Below are 27,330 nucleotides of genomic sequence, written 5' to 3'. Positions count from 1 at the left end.
CTGCAAAACTTTAAAATAAGGTTAAGGCTCCAAGGAGGAGCAACAGACTTAAACACAGGCCTGATAATAGACAGGGCCTGACAAAAAATTACACATCTGGCACATCCGCCGAGCACTTGTGTACCAAAAAGAATAATGCAGAAATCTGACCCTTCAGAGCACTGTCTTACAAACTCAGTATTCGAAAGTGGATAACAGATAGATAGCAAATGCGAGCGTCAGCTCACTGAAAAATCCACGCCATCTCTATCATGGTTAATGAACTCCAAGTTCCTCCCAAGTAGTTGATGAACTAGAACCTGACAAACCAAACTAAAGACAACTGAGGCCAAACCATAAGAGCATTGTAGATCGCTCTCAACTCCAAGATGGTTATGGGAGAGCAGACTCCTACCGAGTCCATAGTCCCCAGCCCAACAGGCTGGCGTCCAGGGTCACTAATATCCAGGAAGGTCTCCGGAAGCATGAGCTCTGAGACATTTCCTCAGGGACAAACTCTAAATAAGCCTGATAGCGAACTGGCCCACTTGTTATCTATATTTTTAAAAAGAAAATGTTTGGTGTTTACTATCCCTTTAAAATAAAGTCCACAAACTGAGTGTTACTTCAGACTAAAACTTTACATTAACACAACTGTTTGTGTTTTGCTGCTTAAAAATTGGACATTTGTATAATTAAGCAAAACAAAACCACGAACCATTTGAAAAGAGTTAAAACTAGGAGGAGGTAGACTATCACTATAACATTCTGTTATTCACTTCTCCAGAAACTTTGCATTACATTGCACAAATTTCTTCATGGCCAAATGCTCCTGGCTGACGCTGGCTCTCTTTTTGCATGCTATATTGCCTGCAGCAGAGAAAACAGAATTTATGTTTACCTGATAAATTACTTTCTCCAACGGTGTGTCCGGTCCACGGCGTCATCCTTACTTGTGGGATATTCTCTTCCCCAACAGGAAATGGCAAAGACCCCAGCAAAGCTGGTCACATGATCCCTCCTAGGCTCCGCCTTCCCCAGTCATTCGACCGACGTAAAGGAGGAATATTGCATAGGAGAAATCATATGATACCGTGGTGACTGTAGTTAAAGAAAATAAATTATCAGACCTGATTAAAAAACCAGGGCGGGCCGTGGACCGGACACACCGTTGGAGAAAGTAATTTATCAGGTAAACATAAATTCTGTTTTCTCCAACATAGGTGTGTCCGGTCCACGGCGTCATCCTTACTTGTGGGAACCAATACCAAAGCTTTAGGACACGGATGAAGGGAGGGAGCAAATCAGGTCACCTAGATGGAAGGCACCACGGCTTGCAAAACCTTTCTCCCAAAAATAGCCTCAGAAGAAGCAAAAGTATCAAATTTGTAAAATTTAGTAAAAGTGTGCAGTGAAGACCAAGTCGCTGCCTTACATATCTGATCAACAGAAGCCTCGTTCTTGAAGGCCCATATGGAAGCCACGGCCCTAGTGGAATGAGCTGTGATTCTTTCAGGAGGCTGCCGTCCGGCAGTCTCGTAAGCCAATCTGATGATGCTTTTAAGCCAGAAAGAGAGAGAGGTAGAAGTTGCTTTTTGACCTCTCCTTTTACCAGAATAAACAACAAACAAGGAAGATGTTTGTCTAAAATCCTTTGTAGCATCTAAATAGAATTTTAGAGCACGAACTACATCCAAATTGTGCAACAAACGTTCCTTCTTTGAAACTGGATTCGGACACAAAGAAGGCACGACTATCTCCTGGTTAATGTTTTTGTTAGAAACAACTTTCGGAAGAAAACCAGGTTTAGTACGCAAAACCACCTTATCTGCATGGAACACCAGATAAGGAGGAGAACACTGCAGAGCAGATAACTCTGAAACTCTTCTAGCAGGAGAAATTGCAACCAAAAACAAAACTTTCCAAGATAATAACTTAATATCAACGGAATGTAAGGGTTCAAACGGAACCCCCTGAAGAACTGAAAGAACTAAATTGAGACTCCAAGGAGGAGTCAAAGGTTTGTAAACAGGCTTGATTCTAACCAGAGCCTGAACAAAAGCTTGAACATCTGGCACAGCTGCCAGCTTTTTGTGAAGTAACACAGACAAAGCAGAAATCTGTCCCTTCAAAGAACTTGCAGATAATCCTTTCTCCAAACCTTCCTGAAGAAAGGATAGAATCTTAGGAATTTTTATCTTGTCCCAAGGGAATCCTTTAGATTCACACCAACAGATATATTTTTTCCATATTTTATGGTAGATTTTTCTAGTTACAGGCTTTCTGGCCTGAACAAGAGTATCAATGACAGAATCTGAGAACCCTCGCTTTGATAAAATCAAGCGTTCAATCTCCAAGCAGTCAGTTGGAGTGAGACCAGATTCGGATGTTCGAACGGACCTTGAACAAGAAGGTCCCGTCTCAAAGGTAGCTTCCATGGTGGAGCCGATGACATATTCACCAGGTCTGCATACCAAGTCCTGCGTGGCCACGCAGGAGCTATCAAGATCACCGATGCCCTCTCCTGCTTGATCCTGGCTACCAGCCTGGGGATGAGAGGAAACGGTGGGAATACATAAGCTAGGTTGAAGGTCCAAGGTGCTACTAGTGCATCTACTAGAGTCGCCTTGGGATCCCTGGATCTGGACCCGTAGCAAGGAACTTTGAAGTTCTGACGAGAGGCCATCAGATCCATGTCTGGAATGCCCCACAACTGAGTAATTTGGGCAAAGATTTCCGGATGGAGTTCCCACTCCCCCGGATGAAATGTCTGACGACTCAGAAAATCCGCTTCCCAATTTTCCACTCCTGGGATGTGGATTGCAGACAAGTGGCAGGAGTGAGTCTCCGCCCATTGAATGATTTTGGTCACTTCTTCCATCGCCAGGGAACTCCTTGTTCCCCCTTGATGGTTGATATACGCAACAGTCGTCATGTTGTCCGATTGAAACCGTATGAATTTGGCCTTTGCTAGCTGAGGCCAAGCCTTGAGAGCATTGAATATCGCTCTCAGTTCCAGAATATTTATCAGGAGAAGAGATTCTTCCCGAGACCAAAGACCCTGAGCTTTCAGGAGTCCCCAGACCGCGCCCCAGCCCACCAGACTGGCGCCGGTCGTGACAATGACCCACTCTGGTCTGCGGAAGCTCATCCCTTGTGACAGGTTGTCCAGGGACAGCCACCAACGGAGTGAATCTCTGGTCCTCTGATCTACTTGTATCGTCGGAGACAAGTCTGTATAATCCCCATTCCACTGACTGAGCATGCACAGTTGTAATGGTCTCAGATGAATTCGCGCAAAAGGAACTATGTCCATTGCCGCGACCATCAAACCTATTACTTCCATGCACTGCGCTATGGAAGGAAGAGGAACAGAATGAAGTACTTGACAAGAGTTTAGAAGTTTTGATTTTCTGGCCTCTGTCAGAAAAATCCTCATTTCTAAGGAGTCTATTATTGTTCCCAAGAAGGGAACTCTTGTTGACGGAGATAGAGAACTTTTTTCTACGTTCACTTTCCACCCATGAGATCTGAGAAAGGCCAGGACAATGTCCGTATGAGCCTTTGCTTGTGGAAGGGACGACGCTTGAATTAGAATGTCGTCCAAGTAAGGTACTACTGCAATGCCCCTTGGTCGTAGCACCGCTAGAAGGGACCCCAGTACCTATGTGAAAATTCTTGGAGCAGTGGCTAATCCGAATGGAAGTGCCACAAACTGGTAATGCTTGTCCAGAAAGGCGAACCTTAGGAACCGATGATGTTCCTTGTGGATAGGAATATGTAGATACGCATCCTTTAAATCCACCGTGGTCATGAATTGACCTTCCTGGATGGAAGGAAGAATTGTTCGAATGGTTTCCATTTTGAACGATGGAACCTTGAGAAACTTGTTTAGGATCTTGAGATCTAAGATTGGTCTGAATGTTCCCTCTTTTTTGGGAACTATGAACAGATTGGAGTAGAACCCCATCCCTTGTTCTCCTAATGGAACAGGATGAATCACTCCCATTTTTAACAGGTCTTCTACACAATGTAAGAATGCCTGTCTTTTTATGTGGTCTGAAGACAATTGAGACCTGTGGAACCTCCCCCTTGGGGGAAGCCCCTTGAATTCCAGAAGATAACCTTGGGAGACTATTTCCAGCGCCCAAGGATCCAGAACATCTCTTGCCCAAGCCTGAGCGAAGAGAGAGAGTCTGCCCCCCACCAGATCCGGTCCTGGATCGGGGGCCAACATCTCATGCTGTCTTGGTAGCAGTGGCAGGTTTCTTGGCCTGCTTACCTTTGTTCCAGCCTTGAATTGGCCTCCAGGCTGGCTTGGCTTGAGAAGTATTACCCTCTTGCTTAGAGGATGTAGCACTTGGGGCTGGTCCGTTTCTGCGAAAGGGACGAAAATTTGGTTTATTCTTAGCCTTGAAAGACCTATCCTGAGGAAGGGCGTGGCCCTTGCCCCCAGTGATATCAGAAATAATCTCTTTCAAGTCAGGGCCAAACAGCGTTTTCCCCTTGAAAGGAATGTTAAGCAATTTGTTCTTGGAAGACGCATCCGCTGACCAAGATTTTAGCCAAAGCGCTCTGCGCGCCACAATAGCAAACCCAGAATTTTTCGCCGCTAATCTAGCCAATTGCAAAGTGGCGTCTAAAGTAAAAGAGTTAGCCAATTTGAGAGCATGAATTCTGTCCAAAATCTCCTCATAAGAAGAATCTTTATTGAGCGCCTTTTCTAGTTCATCGAACCAGAAACACGCTGCTGTAGTGACAGGAACAATGCATGAAATTGGTTGTAGAAGGTAACCTTGCTGAACAAACATCTTTTTAAGCAAACCCTCTAATTTTTTATCCATAGGATCTTTGAAAGCACAACTATCTTCTATGGGGATAGTGGTGCGTTTGTTTAGAGTAGAAACCGCCCCCTCGACCTTGGGGACTGTCTGCCATAAGTCCTTTCTGGGGTCGACCATGGGAAACAATTTCTTAAATATAGGGGGAGGGACGAAAGGTATGCCGGGCCTTTCCCATTCTTTGTTTACAATGTCCGCCACCCGCTTGGGTATAGGAAAAGCTTCGGGGGGCCCCGGGACCTCTAGGAACTTGTCCATCTTACATAATTTCTCTGGAATGACCAAATTCTCACAATCATCCAGAGTAGATAACACCTCCTTAAGCAGAGCGCGGAGATGTTCCAATTTAAATTTGAATGTAATCCCATCAGGTTCAGCTTGTTGAGAAATTTTCCCTGAATCTGAAATTTCTCCCTCAGACAAAACCTCCCTGGCCCCCTCAGACTGGTGTAGGGGCACTTCAGAACCAATATCATCAGCGTCCTCATGCTCTTCAGTATTTTCTAAAACAGAGCAGTCGCGCTTTCGCTGATAAGTGGGCATTTTGGCTAAAATGTTTTTGATAGAATTATCCATTACAGCCGTTAATTGTTGCATAGTAAGGAGTATTGGCGCACTAGATGTACTAGGGGCCTCCTGTGTGGGCAAGACTGGCGTAGACGAAGGAGGGGATGATGCAGTACCATGCTTACTCCCCTCACTTGAGGAATCATCTTGGGCATCATTTTCTCTAAATTTTGTGTCACATAAATCACATCTATTTAAATGAGAAGGAACCTTGGCTTCCCCACATACAGAACACAGTCTATCTGATAGTTCAGACATGTTAAACAGGCATAAACTTGATAACAAAGTACAAAAAACGTTTTAAAATAAAACCGTTACTGTCACTTTAAATTTTAAACTGAACACACTTTATTACTGCAAATGTGAAAAAGTATGAAGGAATTGTTCAAAATTCACCAAAATTTCACCACAGTGTCTTAAAGCCTTAAAAGTATTGCACACCAAATTTGAAAGCTTTAACTCTTAAAATAACGGAACCGGAGCCGTTTTTATATTTAACCCCTATACAGTCCCTGGTATCTGCTTTGCTGAGACCCAACCAAGCCCAAAGGGGAATACGATACCAAATGACGCCTTCAGAAAGCTTTTTCTATGTATCTGAGCTCCTCACACATGCATCTGCATGTCTTGCTTCCCAAAAACAACTGCGCAATAGAGGCGCGAAAATGAGGCTCTGCCTATGATTAGGGAAAGCCCCTAGAGAAAAAGGTGTCCAATACAGTGCCTGCCGGTTATTTTACATAATTCCCAAGAATAAAATAACTCCTCAAAGCTATGAAGTATTAAAAATGCTTATATATCAATCGTTTTAGCCCAAAAAATGTCTACCAGTCTTAAAAGCCCTTGTGAAGCCCTTTATTCTTATGTAATAAAAATGGCTTACCGGATCCCATAGGGAAAATGACAGCTTCCAGCATTACCTAGTCTTGTTAGAAATGTGTCATACCTCAAGCAGCAAAAGTCTGCTCACTGTTTCCCCCAACTGAAGTTAATTCCTCTCAACAGTCCTGTGTGGAAACAGCCATCGATTTTAGTAACGGTTGCTAAAATCATTTTCCTCTTACAAACAGAAATCTTCATCTCTTTTCTGTTTCAGAGTAAATAGTACATACCAGCACTATTTTAAAATAACAAACTCTTGATTGAAGAATAAAAACTACATTTAAACACCAAAAAACTCTAAGCCATCTCCGTGGAGATGTTGCCTGTACAACGGCAAAGAGAATGACTGGGGAAGGCGGAGCCTAGGAGGGATCATGTGACCAGCTTTGCTGGGCTCTTTGCCATTTCCTGTTGGGGAAGAGAATATCCCACAAGTAAGGATGACGCCGTGGACCGGACACACCTATGTTGGAGAAAAGGAGCTCAGATGGTGTTGAGATGCCTGGGATGCATAAGTAGGATTTTGCAAATTTTGCCAAGGTAGGATATTTATCAATGTTAGATCTCCACCAATACAAATGGTTTTCCTCCTTGGCAAGGGGCCTTTTAAAGTAAGCCTGGACTTAAAGGGACAGTCAACACCAAAACTGTTATTGTTTAAAAGATCGATAATACCTTTATTACTCATTCTTCAGTTTTGTATAACTAACACTGTTAAATGAATATACTTTTTACCTCTGTGAATACCTTGTATCTAAGCCTCTGCAGACTGCCCCCTTATTTAATTTCTTTTGACAGACTTGCATTTTAGCCAATCAGAGCTGACTCATAAATAACTCCACAGGAGTCAGCACAATGTTATCTATATGGCACACATGATAACTAATGCCCTCTAGCTGTGAAAAACTGTCAAAATGCACTAAGAAAAGAGGCGGCCTTCAAGGGTTCTGAAATTAGCATATAAGACTACCTAGGTTTAGCTCTCAACAAAGAATACCAAGAGAACAAAGAACATTTGATGGTAAAAGTAAATAAAGTTGTTTAAAATGACATGCCCTATCTTTATCATGAAGGTTTAATTTAGACGTAACTGTCCCTTTAATCTCTAACTTGGCTGTTGACATCCTCCTCACTGCTGCTTCCTAATTGTTCTCACTGGTCCCCAGCACTCCCTGTGATTTATGTAGATCACCGGGTGACCGTGAGAAAACACAGCAAACGGAATGTAGCACAGCCAGACCTCTGAGTTGGCAGGACTGTGATTTAATATAAACAATCCAAATTATGACTCCTATTATTTCTGGGTTGCACAGGTGATCTAACCCACATTAGCCAAGAGGAGCTGTAAACTGAAAAATACATTTATACTGTCCTGAAAAAGTGAAAAGTAGACGTCCTATAGGCTAAGGACATAACCATAAAACCAAACACCATGTTGCAGGTGTTAATAGGAATGAAGCAGCTGGTCCAGACTAACTAATCAAATGAGATTATTGACAACTAATTTTCATAATCTATTATTATTAATTATATTGATTTGTTGTTGCAACTCTAATGTACATCATGGTTGACATTCCCTTAGAAAAAAAACCCCTGTAGCATATAAACAAATGAAGGAATAGCGAGAGCTAAAAAATATTGTATTATGGGATATGCAGATAAAGATGAATATATAGAGCACCACAGTCACTAATGGAGAATATGGATAACTGCCGTGAGGATAAAGCATAATAAACGTAATATTTCTTAACAGAAAGAAAAAAAACAATAACAAAATCTGCCTCATAAGAAAATGAACAATCGCTTAGTAACATGGGTAAAAGAGTGCACTTCTTTTAAATGAGGCTAGTGGTTGCTGTGGAATTTGTACAGTTATATATTTATTCCTCTTATTTTTTGGCATAAATTGCAATATTGTGGAACAATTTATGTTCCCATTTTCAGTTAATAATTGTTATTTGAAAAATATCTACAAAATCCCAAAATGTTTGTTTTCTGGTGAGATGAACACCCTTGTTTCTCAAGCTGTGGTACTTGTTAAAATGGGGGTCCCTGGAGCATTGGCGGGGGAACCCCAGAACTTTCCATTGCATTAATTGTTGCCCTGCTGCAGGTAAACATTTAATGTACCACAGAAATCTCAGTACTAATCGCAAGCACCCCTAATAGGCAACATTATATTTCCCTGGTTAAAGGGACAGTCTAGGCCAAAATAAACTTTCATGATTCAGATAGAGCATGTAATTTTAAACAATTTTCCAATTTACTTTTATCACCAATTTTGCTTTGTTCTCTTGGTATTCTTAGTTGAAAGCTTAACCTAGGAGGTTCATAAGCTAATTTCTTAGACCTTGAAGACAACCTCTTTCAGATTGCATTTTAACAGTTTTTCATCACTAGAGGGTGTTAGTTCACATATTTCATATAGATAACACTGTGCTCGTGCATGTGAAGTAATCTGGGAGCAGGCACTGATTGGCTAGACTGCAAGTCTGTCAAAAGAACTGAAAAAAGGGGCAGTTTGCAGAGGCTTAGATACAAGATAATCACAGAGTTTAAAAGTATATTAATATAACTGTGTTGGTTATGCAAAACTGGGAAATGGGTAATAAAGGGATTATCTATCTTTTAAAACAATAAAAATTCTGGTGTAGACTGCCCCTTTAACCGGTCAGCTCCTTACTCACAGTGTCTGACATTAAAGGACTGGAGCGGAGAAACAAAATGTGTGCGCAACAGGGAAAGTTCCAGGTTACGTGTAAACTACTGTGAAAAGATGTCATGGTGTTATGTGGTAAAAAGCAGAAATGTGTTTTTTCCCCACTAAATGTGACACACAGTATTATAGATCTATACGTGTGTTTTGTTTTTCTATAAGTTGATTCATTTAGTATTTGTTGCTCTAAGATTTATAAAGAAACTGGATTTTAAATAAATTCCTGAAAACAAAAAATCAGTTTGTCACATTCTATGGTATGTACAGTTGACTTCATTATTTAGGTATCCTTTGTTGAAAAGCATAGCTAGCTAGGCTCAGCACCAGGGTGCTATTTGCTGATTGGTGGCTGCACATATAAGTAAATAGCACCGAGGTGCTGAATCTACCTAGCAATGATTTTCAAAAACATAATTTATGCTTACCTGATAAATTTATTTCTCTTGTAGTGTATCCAGTCCACGGATCATCCATTACTTGTGGGATATTCTCCTTCCCAACAGGAAGTTGCAAGAGGATCACCCACAGCAGAGCTGCTATATAGCTCCTCCCCTAACTGCCATATCCAGTCATTCGACCGAAACAAGCCGAGAAAGGAGAAACCATAGGGTGCAGTGGTGACTGAAGTTTAATTAAAATTTAGACCTGCCTTAAAAGGACAGGGCGGGCCGTGGACTGGATACACTACAAGAGAAATAAATTTATCAGGTAAGCATAAATTATGTTTTCTCTTGTTAAGTGTATCCAGTCCACGGATCATCCATTACTTGTGGGATACCAATACCAAAGCTAAAGTACACGGATGATGGGAGGGACAAGGCAGGAACTTAAACGGAAGGAGCCACTGCCTGTAGAACCTTTCTCCCAAAAACAGCCTCCGAAGAAGCAAAAGTATCAAATTTGTAAAATTTTGAAAAGGTATGAAGCAAAGACCAAGTCGCAGCCTTGCAAATCTGTTCAACAGAGGCCTCATTTTTAAAGGCCCAGGTGGAAGCCACAGCTCTAGTAGAATGAGCTGTAATTCTTTCAGGGGGCTGCTGTCCAGCAGTCTCATATGCTAAACGGATTATACTCCGAAGCCAAAAAGAAAGAGAGGTTGCCGAGGCCTTTTGACCTCTCCTCTGTCCAGAGTAAATAACAAACAGGTGAGATGTTTGGCGAAAATCTTTAGTAGCCTGCAAGTAAAACTTCAATGCACAGACTACGTCTAGATTATGCAAAAGACGTTCCTTCTTTGAAGAAGGATTAGGGCATAATGATGGAACAACAATCTCTTGATTGAAACCACCTTAGGTAAAAACCCAGGTTTTGTACGCAGAACTACTTTATCTGAATGAAAGATCAGATAAGGACAATCACAATGTAAGGCAGATAACTCCGAGACTCTTCGAGCCGAGGAAATAGCCATCAGAAAAAGAACTTTCCATGATAGAAGTTTGATATCAATAGAATGAAGGGGTTCAAACGGAACCCCTTGAAGAACTTTAAGAACCAAGTTTAATCTCCATGGGGGAGCAACAGGTTTAAACACAGGCTTAATTCTAACTAAAGCCTGACAAAATGCCTGAACGTCTGGAACTTCTGCCAGACGCTTGTGTAAAAGAATAGACAGAGCAGAAATCTGTCCCTTTAAAGAACTAGCTGATAGTCCTTTGTCCAAACCCTCTTGGAGGAAGGACAATATCCTAGGAATTCTAACCCTACTCCATGAGTAATTCTTGGATTCACACCAATGAAGATATTTACGCCAAATCTTGTGGTACATTTTGCTGGTGACAGGCTTTCGTGCCTGTATTAAGGTATCAATTACTGACTCGGAGAAGCCACGCTTTGATAGGATAAAGCGTTCAATATCCATGCAGTCAGTCTCAGAGAAAGTAGATTCGGATGATTGAAAGGACCTTGTATTAGAAGGTCTTGTCTCAGAGGCAGAGTCCATGGTGGAAAGGATGACATGTCCACTAGGTCTGCATACCAGGTCCTGCGTGGCCATGCAGGCGCTATCAATATCACCGATGCTCTCTCCTGTTTGATTTTGGCAATCAGACGAGGGAGCAGAGGAAACGGTGGAAACACATAGGCCAGGTTGAAGAACCAAGGCGCTGTTAGAGCATCTATCAGTGCCGCTTCTGGGTCCCTGGACCTGGATCCGTAACAAGGAAGCTTGGCGTTCTGACGCCATGAGATCCAGTTCTGGTTTGCCCCAACGGAGAACCAATTGAGCAAACACCTCCGGATAGAGTTCCCACTCCCCCGGATGAAAATTCTGACGACTTAGAAAATCTGCCTCCCAGTTCTCTACCCCTGGGATATGAATCGCTGATAGGTGGCAAGAGTGAGTCTCTGCCCAGCGAATTACCTTGGAGACTTCTGACATCGCTAGGGAACTCCTGGTCCCCCCTTGATGGATGATGTAAGCCACAGTCGTGATGTTGTCCGACTGAAATCTGATGAACCTCAGTGTTGCTAACTGAGGCCAAGCTAGAAGAGCATTGAATATTGCTCTTAACTCCAGAATATTTATTGGGAGGAGTTTCTCCTCCTGAGTCCATGAACCCTGAGCCTTCAGGGAGTTCCAGACTGCACCCCAACCTAGAAGGCTGGCGTCTGTTGTTACAATGGTCCAATCTGGCCTGCGAAAGGTCATACCTTTGGACAGATGGACCCGAGATAACCACCAGAGAAGAGTATCTCTGGTTTCCTGATCCAGATTTAGTAGAGGGGACAAATCTGTGTAATCCCCATTCCACTGACTGAGCATGCATAATTGCAGCGGTCTGAGATGCAGGCGCGCAAATGGCACTATGTCCATCGCCGCTACCATTAAGCCGATTACTTCCATGCACTGAGCCACCGTGGGGCGCGGAATGGAGTGAAGAACACGGCAAGCATTTAGAAGTTTTGATAACCTGGACTCCGTCAGGTAAATTTTCATTTCTATTGAATCTATCAGAGTCCCTAGGAAGGAAACCCTTGTGAGAGGAGATAGAGAACTCTTTTCTTCGTTCACTTTCCACCCATGCAACCTCAGAAATGCCAGAACTATCTCTGTATGAGACTTGGCAATTTGAAAGCTTGACGCCTGTATCAGGATGTCGTCTAGGTAAGGAGCCACTGCTATGCCTCGCGGTCTTAGAACCGCCAGAAGTGAGCCCAGAACCTTTGTAAAAATTCTTGAGGCTGTAGCCAACCCGAGTGGAAGAGCTACAAACTGGTAATGCCTGTCTAGAAAGGCAAACCTCAGGAACCGATGATGATTCTTGTGGATCGGAATGTGAAGGTAGGCATCCTTTAAGTCCACTGTGGTCATGTACTGACCCTCTTGGATCATGGGTAAAATGGTTCGAATAGTTTCCATCTTGAATGATGGAACTCTGAGGAATTTGTTTAGGATCTTTAGATCCAAAATTGGTCTGAAGGTTCCCTCTTTTTTGGGAACCACAAACAGATTTGAATAAAACCCCTGTCCTTGTTCCGTCCGCGGAACTGGATGGATCACTCCCATTACAAGGAGGTCTTGCACGCAGCTTAGGAATGCCTCTTTCTTTATCTGGTTTGCAGATAATCTTGAAAGGTGAAATCTCCCTTGTGGGGGAGAAGCTTTTAAGTCCAGAAGATATCCCTGAGATATGATCTCCAACGCCCAGGGATCCTGAACATCTCTTGCCCACGCCTGGGCGAAGAGAGAGAGTCTGCCCCCTACTAGGATCCATTGTTGGATAGGGGGCCGCTCCTTCATGCTGTCTTGGAGGCAGCAGCAGGCTTTCGGCCTGCTTGCCCTTGTTCCAGGACTGGGTAGGTTTCCAGGCCTGCTTAGATTGAGGAAAAGTTCCCTCTTGTTTTGAAGTAGAGGGAGCTGATCCTGCACCTGCCTTGAAATTTCGAAAGGCACGAAAATTAGACTGGTTGGCCCTTGATTTGGCCCTGTCCTGAGGAAGGGTATGACCCTTACCTACAGTAATGTCAGCAATAATTTCTTTCAAACCAGGCCCGAATAAGGTCTGCCCCTTGAAAGGAATGTTAAGTAATTTAGACTTTGAAGTCACATCAGCTGACCAGGAATTAAGCCATAGCGCCCTACGCGCCTGGATGGCGAATACGGAATTCTTAGCCGTTAGTTTAGTCAAATGAACAATGGCATCAGAAACAAATGAGTTAGCTAGCTTAAGTGTTCTAAGCTTGTCAATAATTTCAGTCAATGGAGCTGTATGGATGGCCTCTTCCAGGGCCTCAAACCAGAACGTTGCCGCAGCAGTGACAGGCGCAATGCATGCAAGGGGCTGTAAAATAAAAACCTTGTTGAATAAACATTTTCTTAAGGTAACCCTCTAATTTTTTATCCATTGGATCTGAAAAAGCACAACTGTCATCAACCGGGATAGTGGTACGCTTTGCTAAAGTAGAAACTGCTCCCTCCACCTTAGGGACTGTCTGCCATAAGTCCCGTGTAGTGGCATCTATTGGAAACATTTTTCTAAATATAGGAGGTGGGGAAAAGGGCACACCGGGTCTATCCCTCTCCTTACTAATAATTTCTGTAAGCCTTTTAGGTATTGGAAAAACATCAGTACTCACCGGCACTGCATAGTATTTATCCAGCCTACACAATTTCTCTGGCACTGCAATTGTGTCACAGTCATTCAGAGCAGCTAATACCTCCCCAAGTAACACACGGAGGTTCTCAAGCTTAAATTTAAAATTAGAAATCTCTGAATCAGGTCTCCCCGATTCAGAGACGTCACCCACAGACTGAAGCTCTCCGTCCTCAGGTTCTGCATATTGTGACGCAGTATCAGACATGGCTCTTACAGCATCTACGCGCTCTATATCTCGTCTAACCCCAGAGCTATCGCGCTTGCCTCTCAATTCAGGCAATCTGGATAATACCTCTGACAGGGTATTATTCATGACTGCAGCCATGTCCTGCAAAGTAATCGCTATGGGCATCCCTGATGTACTTGGCGCCATATTAGCGTTCGTCCCTCGAGCGGGAAGCGAAGGGTCCGACACGTGGGGAGAGTTAGTCGGCATAACTTCCCCCTCGACAGACCCCTCTGGTGACAATTCTTTTACAGATAAAGACTGATTTTTACTGTTTAAGGTGAAATCAATACATTTAGTACACATTCTCCTATGGGGCTCCACCATGGCTTTTAAACATAATGAACAAGTAGTTTCCTCTGTGTCAGACATGTTTGTACAGACTAGCAATGAGACTAGCAAGCTTGGAAAACACTTTAAACAAAGTTAACAAGCAATATAAAAAACGTTACTGTGCCTTTAAGAGAAACAAATTTTGGCAAAATTTGAAATAACAGTGAAAAAAGGCAGTTACACTAACAAAGTTTTTACAGTGTATGTAACAAGTTAGCAGAGCATTGCACCCACTTGCAAATGGATGATTAACCCCTTAATACAAAAAACAGATTAACAAAATGAAAAATATGTTTTTTAAACAGTCATAACAACTGCCACAGCTCCTACTTTTGAAGCCTTTTGAGCCCATCAGAGATGTCCTATAGCATGCAGGGGACTGCTGAGGGACGCTGAATGTCACAGTTTGTAATTTTAACTGCACCAACTGTAACTTTTATACTATAACAGTGGAAAGCCTCTGTTTCTAGGCAAAAATAAAGCCAGCCATGTGGAAAAAACTAGGCCCCAATAAGTTTTATCACCAAAGCATATATAAAAACGATTAAACATGCCAGCAAATGTTTTATATTACACTTTTATAACAGTATGTATCTCTGTTAATAAGCCTGATACCAGTCGCTATTAAATCACTGCATTTAGGCTTAACTTACATTAATCCGGTATCAGCAGCATTTTTCTAGCAAGTTCCATCCCTAGAAATATGTTTACTGCACATACCTTATTGCAGGAAAACCTGCACGCCATTCCCTCTCTGAAGTTACCTCACTCCTCAGAATATGTGAGAACGGCAATGGATCTTAGTTACTTCTGCTAAGATCATAGAAATCACAGGCAGATTCTTCTTCTAATGCTGCCTTTGATAAAACAGTACACTCCGGTACCATTTAAAAATAACAAACTTTTGATTGAAGTTAAGAAACTAACTATAATACACCACTCTCCTCTTACTACGTCCATCTTTGTTGAGACTTGCAAGAGAATGACTGGATATGGCAGTTAGGGGAGGAGCTATATAGCAGCTCTGCTGTGGGTGATCCTCTTGCAACTTCCTGTTGGGAAGGAGAATATCCCACAAGTAATGGATGATCCGTGGACTGGATACACTTAACAAGAGAAAAAGGATACCTAAATAATAAAGCAAATTAGATAATAGAAGTAAATTGGAAAGTTATTTAAAAGTGTATGCTCTATCTGAATCATGAAAGAAAAATATTTCGGCTTCCTGTCCCTTTAATTTCCTATAATTGGAAACTAAAGGATTTTCTAAATGTGCTTTATCCGCTGAAAAAAACAAAGGTAAAATGTATTGGTGTAGCTCTGAAGGAGCTACTGAAACTGATGTGTGCGAATTTTAGCTCAAGGGTATAAAGTGGTTAATATGAATTATCTTTAACATCTTCATTATCTACATTAATTTTGAAGTATAATCTTGTTTTAAAACTGTTGGGTGCTTTTTACTTCAAAGGTCTGCTGTTAGGTTATGTCACAAAAACAAACCATTAAATAACTAGTTTTTCAGATTCTTGTACAGTCCATATTACTATATTTTCAGCATTTTCTTGATTGCATTCCACACAAATCAGTATTTATCCCTGCGAAGCAGTGTATTTCTGTTTGCTTTCCTCTCTTGGATGATTTTTTCAATTTAATACATTTATCTCTTAAGCGCATTTTAAATTGATACTGCTGTCACAAAATTCCAATCCAGATAATGTTTTTAAAAAGAAAACAAATAGAACAAGTAATATTTCAATAATTTGTTATGCCTTCAAGAAGCAATTGTAATTTAATTTAGGAAAAGAAAAAAATCTAACAAAATAACACAAAAAAGAAATGTGTGATTTAGAGTCAATGTGTAATGGGCTAAATTTATCATTAGCTGATTACTTATTGGTTGCAGGCTTGCTCATTTGAGATTGCAATCGATATTTATAAAGCATCAATTTAAACCGATACTTCATAAACCCTCTCCGCCAACTTAAAGTTGAAAATCACCCCGGATTCAATTGATCAGGGTGATTGACAGGCTCTATTGTCACACAGTTGGTTGCACGAGGAGAGGGAGCGGCATTCCACGAGCACGATGGTAAATATTGGAAACAAACGTTCCCCAAATTTTACAACCAAGTATGGACCGGTTCACAACTTGTGAACCCTGCCCGTTACAGGAGATAAACACACTGTAGAGTAGAGTAAAACAAATTAGAGCATGTCATTTTTTTCGATGATTATGGCCCTTTTACTTATTGGTTTGTGTGTATATATATATATATATATATATATATATATACACACACACACAGTATATATATATATATATATATATATATATATATATATATATATATATATATACACACACACACACTGTAAATATATATATATATATATATATATATATATACACACACACACACTGTAAATATATATATATATATATATATATATATATCAGAAGTTAATCACTGCATTGCAAAAGATATTCATACAAAAACATTTAAAACTGTCAGTTTGTTGTTTAAATTTACATTGTTTCACAGTTCAGTGACACACTCCTGGAAAACCCCAACAAGTGAAAATTGTTATGTTAAGCTACTAGTGTTTTTTTGTTCTTAGAAGTCCTGTTATAATGTGTTTGAGATTTCTCCTTATGTTGCTTAATGCTACAGTACTCTTGATGAGCTCAGTGTCCCGTGGTAATATATTTTGGGATAATCTTGGGTTTTCTATACCTTCTGTTATCAACTATGTATTAAATACTGGTCATGTTTTTGACAGTTTCCTTAATTATATGTCTGCTACATTCATGAAGCATAATATGTATCAAAACATACTTGTTATGCTGTGTCTAATGAGAAGTATAAATACAGAGCTACCTATAATTTCTCAGATTAGGAATTCTTCTCAGTTGAAGCTGTTGAAAATTCTAAATGGAAACATTTACTGTACCTATGTAAGGTGTATCAATTTGTGTTCTAGACTGAAATGGTTGTTCTCATTTAATCACCTTTATCTAGTCTGATTTGTGAGAAATTATACATCAATTTGCTGAGTTAAAGGGACATGAAACCCATTTTTTTTTCTTTCATAATTTAGAAAGAGCATGTGATTTTAAAAAACTTTCTAATTTACTTCTATGATCTAAATTGCTCCATTCTCTTGATATTATTTGCTGAAAAGCATATCTAGATATGCTCAGCAGCTGCTGATTGGTTGCTGCACATAGATGCCTTGTGTTATTGGCTCACCTATGTGCATTTCTATTTCTTCAACAAAAGATATCTAAAGAATGAAGCACATTAGATAATAAAAGTAAATTGGAATGTTATTTAAAATTGTATTCTCTACCTCAATCATGAAATAATATTTTTGGGTTTATTGTCCCTTTAAGGGATAGTAAAGTCCAAATTAAACTTTCATGATTCAGATAGGGCATGTAATTTTAAACAACTTTATAATTTACTTTAATCATCAAATTTTGCTTTGTTCTCTTGGTATTCTTAGTTGAAAGATAAACCTAGGTAGGCTCATATGCTAATTTATAAGCCCTTGAAGGCCGTCTCGTATCTGAATGCATTTGAGGGCATAGTTCATGTGTTTCATATAAATAACATTGTGCTCACTCACGTGGAGTTTTTTTTAGGAGTCAGCACTAATTGCCTGAATTGCAAGTCTGTCAAATGATCTGAGATAAGGAGGCAGTCTGCAGAAGTTTAGATACAAGGGGATTACAGAGGTAAAAAAAAATAACAGTGTTGGTTATGCAAAACTGGGGAATGGTTAATAAAGGGATTATCTATATTTTTAAACAATAATATTTGGTGTTTACTTTTCAGTTCTGGTTACTTGTACCTAAGGTAGGTAGACAATGACCATATTATCCAATTGTGTGGTTCCTTTAACAAACTTTTTTTAATCTGTAGGGCCTATTTGTAATTGTGCAGCTCCTTTGGGCGGCTTACCTTATCTGTGGTTTCGTTTAAAGGACCAGTCAACAGTGTAGATTTGCATAATCAACAAATGTAAGATAACAATACAATGCAATAGCACTTAGTCTGAACTTCAAATGAGTAGTAGATTTTTTTTCTAACAATTTTAAAAGTTATGTCTATTTCCATTCCCCCTGTACCATGTGACAGCCATCTGCCAATCACAAATGCATACACATACCATGTGACAGCCATCAGCCAATCACAAATGCATATACGCTTATTCTGTGAATTCTTGCACATGCTCAGTAGGAGCTGGTGACTCAAAAAGTTTAAATATAAAAAGACTGTGCACATTTTTGTTAATGAAAGTACATTGGAAAGTTGTTTAAAATTGCTGCTCTATCTGAATAATGAAAGTTTAATTTTGACTTGAGTGTCCCTTTAAATTTAGGAGCTGGTTGCCATAACTACAACCTCTATGATTGTGATTATTTCTGACTATAGCTTTGGACTCATGATAATGTCATTAAATGCTTCTGCACACTTTCCTTATACAGGGGATGACTTGTTTGGTCCTCCCATGGGCTGCAAAAACAAGTCTTATACATCTCACAATACGAGGCAGAGTACCTTTTTTTGTTGTTATGTTTTCATAGGTGTTGACAGAACCTTGTTTATTTGAGCTTATAAGGTATCCAAAAATAAATGGGAGAAGGGGATAAGCGTAACAAAAGATTAATTTTGATTTTTTTTAAAGTTCTGTATAAATAGTGCAAGTATTTTATATTCAGTGTATTGTTTTTATTACATTATTTTTACTTCCATTGTACAGTCCAAAATAATTATATATTGTGAAATCAGAGCTTCAGACTAGTTTAAAATATATCTACATTTTTATGTTTTGCTTCTCTTTTTTTATTTTAACTTTCTGCATAAATTGTAAGGGTGAATGTGTCAAAAAATACATTTTATCGTCTTTTCTTTTTTAAACAAAAACAAGACAACACAAAAATTGGTGTAGGTGACATTAATGGTGTGAAGCCAACAACTTCAAAATACTAAAACCTTCTTTAGCAGAACTGTATGAAATAGCTCAGTACTGAACAAACTATTCAGAAAAGTTAAACCTAAGGACTTACTTGATTTTATGCATTTTCCTTGGAACAACATTCTAGAATTTAAGTGTTGGTTTTTTTTTGTAATTAAAGGGATATGAAAAAAAATTTTTTTTTAATGTAAATGGCAAGAGTCCATGAGATAGTGACGTATGGGATGTAAATTCCTAACAGGAGGGGGCAAAGTTTCCCAAACCTCAAAATGCCTATAAATACACCTCCCACCACACTCACACCTTAGTTAGTTTTAAAAACGTTGCCTCCTATGGAGGTGGTGAAGTAAGTTTGTGCTTGATTTCTTCTATGATAAGCGCTTCTAAGCATTCTGAAGCCCAATTCCTCTCAGAGTACAGCGTTTGTCAGAGGGACGTAAAGAGAGTATCGCCTGTTGATTTTTATGGTTTCACTCATGGGAAATCTTTTCAAGGGTTCTCTGTTATCAGTCGTAGGGATTCATCTTCTACCTCCCTTTTTAGATCGACGATATACTCTTATACCATTACGTCTGCTGATAGTTTTCAGTACTGGTTTGGCTGTCTGCTCTATGTGGATGGGTGTCTTTCGGTAAGTATGTATCATTATTTAAGACACTCTCAGTTATGTTTGGTGCTTTATGTTTTAATATAAAGTTTTAAATATATGTATTTACTTATATTTGCCATGAGTCAGGTCTATGTGTATTTCCCTTTGCAGTCCAACAGTTTCAGTATGGGAATCATGTTTTAGGAAGATATTTTAACCTGGGGTTTAGTCTTTTTTACCCAATTTAACTTGCTTTTCCTTATTTTCACAGGCAAACTAGGCTCACGAGGGTGCAATAACGCTGTTTTTTATTGCGTCATTTTTGGAGCAAAACTTGTTTTAGCACAAAATTTTGTCTACAGTGACGTAAGTTTCGTTTTGTTATGATGTCATTTTCGGATGTTGGCTGGCACCAAAAATATGTCATTACTATTTGTGATGTGCGTCATACTTGGCACCAAATATGTTTTAGTTATTTTACCCCACTTCCTTTATGCTTTTGCTCTCTTTATATTCTAGAGAGCTATGCTGTTTGCTTTTCTGCCTACTTAGCATATGCATTTTTTCCCATTCCTGAAACTGCTATATGAGGAAATTGGATATTTGTTTAAATGTTATTTTTTTCTTTTACATTTTTGCAAAGATGTCTCAGTCTGATCCTGCCTCAGAAGTTACTGTAGGAACCATGCTGCCTGAACACAGTTCTACCAAAGCTAAGTGTATCTGTTGTAAGCAAGCTGAGATTATATCTCCGACTATATTATGTAACAGTTGTCATGATAAGCTTTTGCATGCCGATAATGTTTCTATTAGTACTAGTACAGCACCTGTTGTTCCCTCAACATCTCGTGTACATGATATCCCTGTTGATATGAAAAATGATATTGCTGATGCAATACAGAAGGCTATGTCTGCTATTCCACCTTCTAATTTAACGTAAAATGTCTTTTAAAACTTCTCATAAGTCTGATGAAATTTGTAATGACCGAAACATACTGAAATATCCTCCTCTGATGAGGATCTCTCTGGTTCAGAGGATCCTACTTCAGACATTGAAATTGATAAATCTTCTTAACTTTTTAAGATTGAATATATTCGTTCTTTATTGAAAGAAGAATTGGTTACTTTGGATATTGAGGAGTCTGATCCTCTAGATAACAAATCAAGTAAGCGTTTAAATTCTGTTTTTAAACCTCCTGTTATTACTCCTGAGGTTTTTCCTGTTCCAGATACTGTTTCTGATGTGATTGCTAAGGAATGGTCTTAGCCTGGTGCTTATTTTAATCCTTCTTCTAGGTTCAAGAAGTTATATCCTTTACCAGTGGCTAAATTGGAGTTTTGGGGAAAAGTCCCTAAGTTTGATGGGGCTATTTCTACTCTTGCCAAACGTACTACTATTCCTATAAAAGATAGTACTTCTTTTAAGGATCCTTTAGATAGGAAGATTGAATCTTATCTAAGGAAAGCTTATTTACATTCTGGCTATATTCTCAGGCCTGCCATTTCTATGGCGGATGTTGAAGCTGCATCAACTTTTTGGTTGGATAGCTTATCCTGATTTGTCTAGCATTATTCATTTGCTTCAACATGCTAATCATTTTATCTGTGATGCTATTTTTGATATCATCAAGATTGATGTTAAATCCATGTCTTTAGCTATTTTAGCTAGAAGAGCTTAAATCTTGGAATGCTGACATGGTATCTAAATCTAGATTATTATCTCTATCTTTCCAGGGTAATAATTTAGTTGGTTCTCAGTTGAATTCTATTACATCTACTATCACTGGGGGGAGAGAGTTTTTTTTTTGCCTCAAGATAAAAAATCTAAGGGTAAATCTAAAGCTTCTAATAGTTTTTGTTCCTTTCTTTAGAATAGAGAACAGAAAACCACTCCTTCCCCTAAGGACTCTGTTTCCAATTGGAAGCCGTCTTCAAGTTGGAATAAATCCAAGCCTTTTAAGAAACCAAGTCTGCATGAAGGTGCGGCCCTCAATCAAGTTCAGCTGGTGGGGGGCAGATTGAAATTATTTCAAGACATTTGGGCAGATTCTGTTCAAAATCAGTGGATTCAGAGTATTGTCTCACAAGGGTATTGAATAGGTTTCAGAGTAAGACCTCCTGTGAGAAGATTCTCTCTCTCTCACGTTCCAACAAAACCTGTGAAAGCTCAGGCTTTTCTGAAGTGTGTTTCAGATCTGGAGCTTCCAGGGGTAATTATACCAGTGCCGCTTCAGGAACAGGGTCTGTGGTTTTATTCAAATCTATTCAGTGTCCCAAAGAAAGAAAATTAATTCAGACTAGTTCTGGATCTGAAGTTTTTGAATCGTTTTGTAAGGGTCACAACTTTCAAGATGGTGATTATAAGGACTATTCTGCCTTTTGTTCAGCAAGGTCATTACATGTCCACAATAGACTTACAGGACGTTTATCTTCATATTCCGATTCATCCAGATCACTATCTGTTTCTGAGATACTTTTTTCTAGACAAGCATAACCAATTTGTCGCTCTTCCATTTGGCCTAGCGACATCTCCAAGAATCTTTTCAAAGGTTCTCGGTGCCCTTCTATCTGTAATCAGAGAGCAGGGTATTGCAGTGTTTCCTTATTTGGACGATATCTTGGTACTGGCTCAATATTTTCATTTAGCAGAATCTCACACTGATCAACTAGTGTTGTTTCTTCAAAGACATGGTTGGAGGATCAATTTACCAAAAAGTTTCTTGATTCCTCAGACAAAGGTCACCTTTTTAAGTTTCCAGATAGATTTAGTGTCCATGACTGTCTTTAACAGACAAGAGACAAATGAAATTGGTTTCAGCTTGTCAAAACCTTCAGTCTCGATTATTCCCTTCAGTGGCTATGTGCATGGAAGTTTAAGGTCTCAGGACTGCAGCATCGGACGCGATCCTCTTTGCTTGTTTTCATATATGCTGAATCAATGGTGCAGGGATTATACTCGGATATCACAATTGATATACTTAAATCCCAACATTCAACTCTCTCTGACTTGGTGCAAGTCTTTCAGGTTGGGGAGCTGTCTGTGGGTCTCAGACAGCACAAAGGGTTTGGAAACCTCAATCAATATTTTAGAACTCCGTGCTATTTTTAGGGCTCTTCAGGCTTGGCCTCTATTAAAGAGAGAACTGTTCATTCGCTTTCAGACAGACAATACCACAACTGTGGCATATGTAAATCATCAGGGAGGGACTCACAGTCCTTTAGCAATGAAAGAAGTATCACAGATACTTTCTTGGGTGTAATTCAATTCCTGTCTAATTTCTGCGATTCATATTCCAGGTGTAGACAATTAGGAAGTGGATTATCTCAGCCATCAGACTTTACATCCGGGGGAGTGGTCTCTCTATTAAGATGTGTTTTTTCATCTTGTACAGATGCAGGGTCTTCCAGAAATAGATTTGATGGCTTCCCATCTAAACAGGAAACTTCCCAGATACCTTTCCAGGTCCAGGAATCCTCAGGTGGAGATGGTAGATGCGTTAGCAATTCCTTAGTCTTACCAACTTGCTTATATTTTTCTGCCTCTAGTTCTTTTCCCAAGGGTGATCTCCAAGATCATAATGGAACAATTGCATGTGTTTCTGATAGCACCAGCATGGCCTCACAGGTTTTGGTATACAGATCTGGTCCGGATGTCCAGTTGTCAAGCTTGGTCACTTCCTTTAAGGCCAGACCTTCTGTCTCAAGGGCTGTTTTTTCCATCAGGATCTCAAATCACTAAATTTGAAGGTTTGGAAATTGAACTTTTAGTGCTTAGTCATAGAGGTTTCTCTGACTCAGTGATTAATACTATGTTGCAGGCTCGTAAGTCTGTTTCAAGGAAGATTTATTATCGGGTTTGGAAAACCTATATTTCATGGTGTTTTTCTCATAAAATCTCTTGGCATTCTTTTAGAATTCCTAGAATTTTACAGTTTCTTCAGGATGGTTTGGATAAAGGTTTGTCTGCAAGTACTTTCTGTTTTATTTCATAGAAAGATTGCTAAACTTCCTGATATTCTCTGTTTTGTTCAGGTTTTGGTCCGTATCAAGCCTGTCTATTAAGTCTATTTCTCCTCCATGGAGTCTTAATTTGGTTTTGAAGGCTTTGCTCATTTTCAGCCTATGCATTCTTTGGATATTAAACTACTTTCTTGGAAAGTGTTGTTCCTTTTGGCTATCTCTTCTGCTAGAAGAGTTTCTGAATTGTCTGCTCTCTTGTTAGTCTCCTTTTCTGATTTTCCATCTGGATAAAACTGTTTTGCGGACTTCGTTTAAATTTCTTCCTAAGGTTGTGAATTCTAACAACATTAGTAGGGAAATTGTTGTTCCTTCTTTGTGTCCGAATCCTAAGAATTATTTTGAGAAAACGTTACATTCTTTGGATGTGGTAAGAGCTTTGAAATACTATGTTGAGGCTACTAAGGACTTCAGGAAGACTTCTAGTCTATTTGTTGTCTTTTCTGGTTCTAGGAAAGCTCAGAAAGCCTCTGACATTTCTTTGGCATCTTGGTTAAAGCTTTTGATTCACAAGGCTTATTTGGAGGCGAGACAGTCTCCGCCTCAGAGAATTACAGCTCATTCTACTAGTTTACTTGCCACTTTGTGGGCTTTTTAGAATGAAACTTCAGTTGATCAGATTTGCAAAGCAGCAACTTGGTCTTCTTTGCATACATTTACTACATTTTACGATTTTGATGTATTTGCTTCTTCTGAAGCAGTCTTTGGTAGAAAAGTTTTTCAGGCAGCTGTCTCAGTTTAATTCATCTGCTTATATTTTAAGTTTTTTTTCTTGAAATTTACAGAAAAACGTACTTTTTGTTTGGATTTCATTTCTCAGCGGAAATAGCCGTTTATATTTTATCCCTCTCTTTCTAGTGACTGTTCTGTGGACTTCCACATCTTGGGTATTTTATCCCATATGTTACTAGCTCATGTACTCTTGCCATTTACATGAAAGAAAACATAATTTATGTAAGAACTTACCTGATCAATTAATATCTTTCATAATGGCAAGAGTCCATGAGGCCCACCCTGTTTTTGGTGGTTATATTTTTTTGTATAAAAGCACAATATTATTTTCCAGTTCCTCTTTTTTGTTTGCTTTTTTACTCCTTTTTACTCCTCACTACTTGGCTTACTTAAACTAAGGTGTGAGTGTGGTGGGAGGTGTATTTATAAGCATTTTGAGGTTTAGGAAACTTTGCCCCCTCCTGGTAGGAAAGTATATCCCATGCGTCACTAGCTCATGGACTCTTGCCATTATGAAAGAAATTAATTTATCAGGTAAGTTCTTACATAAATTATGTTATTTAATGACTCAGATAGAGCATGTGATTTTAAACAATTTTCTAATTTACTTTTATTATCAATTTTTGTTTGTTTTCTTAGTGTCTTTTGCTGAAAAGGAGCTTAGGAGCCTGCCCATTTCTAAATCACTATATGGCAGCAGGTTTGCAAGAATGTTATCCATTTGTAAAAGCACTAGATGGCAGCACTATTTCCTGCCATGTAGTGCTCCAGATGCCTACCTAGGTATCTCTTTAACAAAGAATATCAAATTTGATAATAGAAGTAGATTGGAAACTTTTTAAAAATGGTCTGTTCTGTCTGAATCACAAAAGAACATTTTTGGGTTCCATATCCCTTTAAAGTCATCACAAATATTCACGCAACAATCTAAAAATGATTTTGGAGATTTTATCATGATCATTTTTTCTAGGCTATATTATAAATGAGGTGTTTTGCGCCGCCCTTCTTTTCTTTTGTATTTATATTATAAATGATTCCTTACCTCAGCAACTTTTGGAGGCACTCCATCACCAAGCACTTCTCTAATGAAGCACTGCTGGTTCATGTAGTAAGATGGGCCACCTGTTCTTTTGAAGGCATCTTTCAACCGCTTCAGTTCCACATCCGTCACTAAATTAGAAAAGACAATAAAGCAAATCAATATTTATCATTCATTTGACCAATACTTTTAGAGTAAGAACAGTAAAGCTTTTGAATGTTACCTCTAAATCAGTACATTTTCTATACGATATTGATTAATATAATGTGGCTTTTAATTATTCTAGAAAGGAGATTATTGGTAGTATAAACTTCTTGGTGCGTGGGTATTCAGCCTTCTAGAATTTTGCTTCCGGATTATTATTTTATTTCATTTATTTTAAAAACAACTTTATGAATACTTCAATATGTTTGAAATAGAGTTTTTTCTGTATGCATTTTAGTCTGTTACATTAACAAAATATTAATATTACAAATATGTATTTTTACAATCTATCAAAATTTTTATTTTAATTCAGGAACTGACAATGCCGTTCATGAGCTAGAAGCCAGCTAGACATGTTTGCAAAATGATTGCTTACTAATTATAGCATATGAAAATGAGAGTTACTGGTATTTTTGGAATAAACTGAATAATATGTTCACATGGTTTATTCTTTTTATACAAATGACATTAAAAAGATCTTAGCAGGGTTTTTAGCAAATGGGAATAGTACAATACTACTTTCCATCTACATTAAAGCATCAAACACAGAGAAAACAATGTGTAATGGGTGTTATGAGTTGTTGTTTTTCACTTAATGCAACACTGCAATATTATCATGTTTCACTGCGGAGTGCAGCCCTTTAACCATGTAGACAGTAGGAATATGAAGCTCACATATGCAGTTATGGGTTGAGATTGCAGAGACAGTGGTGTTTGCAGAGCTGTGACTATTTCTCAGTGCCAGCTTATAAACACACACAGTGTTGTCTGTATATTTACACACACACAGCAGTACAGGATATGTGCACACCCAGACTCATTTACCTGCTCTCCATCATTAAACCTCACCAGGCTCACTAGAAGTTACCCAACTTGCTACATCCAGAGGAGTTGTTGCACTTAAAGTGAAGTCAAAATAAAACGATCATGATTCAGACAGACAAATGTGTTTCATTCTCTTTGTATCATTTTTAAAGGCACACCTAGATAGGCTCAGGAGCAGTAGTGCACTACTGGGAGCTAGCTGCCGATTGCTAGCTGTACAAGTATGCCTCTTGGCATTGGCTCAACCAGTGTGTTCAGCTAAGTAGTGCATTGCTGCACCATTTAACAATATCAAGATAATGAAGCAAATAATAGGAGTAAATTGTCAAGTTGTTTCAAATTACAGGCTCTATTTGACTCATGAAAGACAAATTTAGGGTTTCATGTCTTTTTAAAGTAAAGTGAAAATCACACATTCATTATTTAGATAAGGGTTTAAAACTTAAACATTTATTTCTATTCACTTTTGGTCCCTGTGGCTGAAACTTAGCACCTTTCCTTGAGGACATACTGAGGTAGTGCCCATGTTTGACCACTATGTGGCAGCATATGCAAGCACCCTACACAGAGAGCTAAGGCAGCAATAAATCAGTTCTGAATGACTGCAGTATGCCCTTGTAGAAGGAACCAAGCACACCAAGAGGAAGAGGTAAATGTGAAATTAAAAGTAAGCTTGAAAGATTTTTTTAATATAATGCTGAATCTCAAAGTTTAATTTGGACTTTCATATCCCTTTAATGCATGGCTGAGCGCACAGCATGGGAAAGGTATTGCTGTTACTGCCGGCAACACAAGCACACAC

General features: G+C 39.2%; 1 protein-coding gene across 2 annotated transcripts in view; it reads right to left on the bottom strand.

The window, feature by feature from the left end:
* Positions 1 to 27,330, bottom strand: part of USP32 (ubiquitin specific peptidase 32) — a 653,327-nt gene that overhangs the window by 458,047 nt on the left and 167,950 nt on the right. For both annotated transcript variants that reach the window (XM_053707352.1, XM_053707353.1), the window contains exon 2: positions 25,503 to 25,630. In XM_053707352.1, the coding sequence (XP_053563327.1) occupies positions 25,503 to 25,630 (128 nt within the window). The remainder of the gene's footprint in view (positions 1 to 25,502; positions 25,631 to 27,330) is intronic.

Source organism: Bombina bombina, chromosome 3, assembly GCF_027579735.1.
Source record: "Bombina bombina isolate aBomBom1 chromosome 3, aBomBom1.pri, whole genome shotgun sequence".
NCBI classification, from domain to species: Eukaryota; Metazoa; Chordata; class Amphibia; order Anura; family Bombinatoridae; genus Bombina; species Bombina bombina.
The sequence above is the reverse complement of the archived record's forward strand: the minus strand, read 5'-3'. Positions and strand labels throughout refer to the sequence as shown.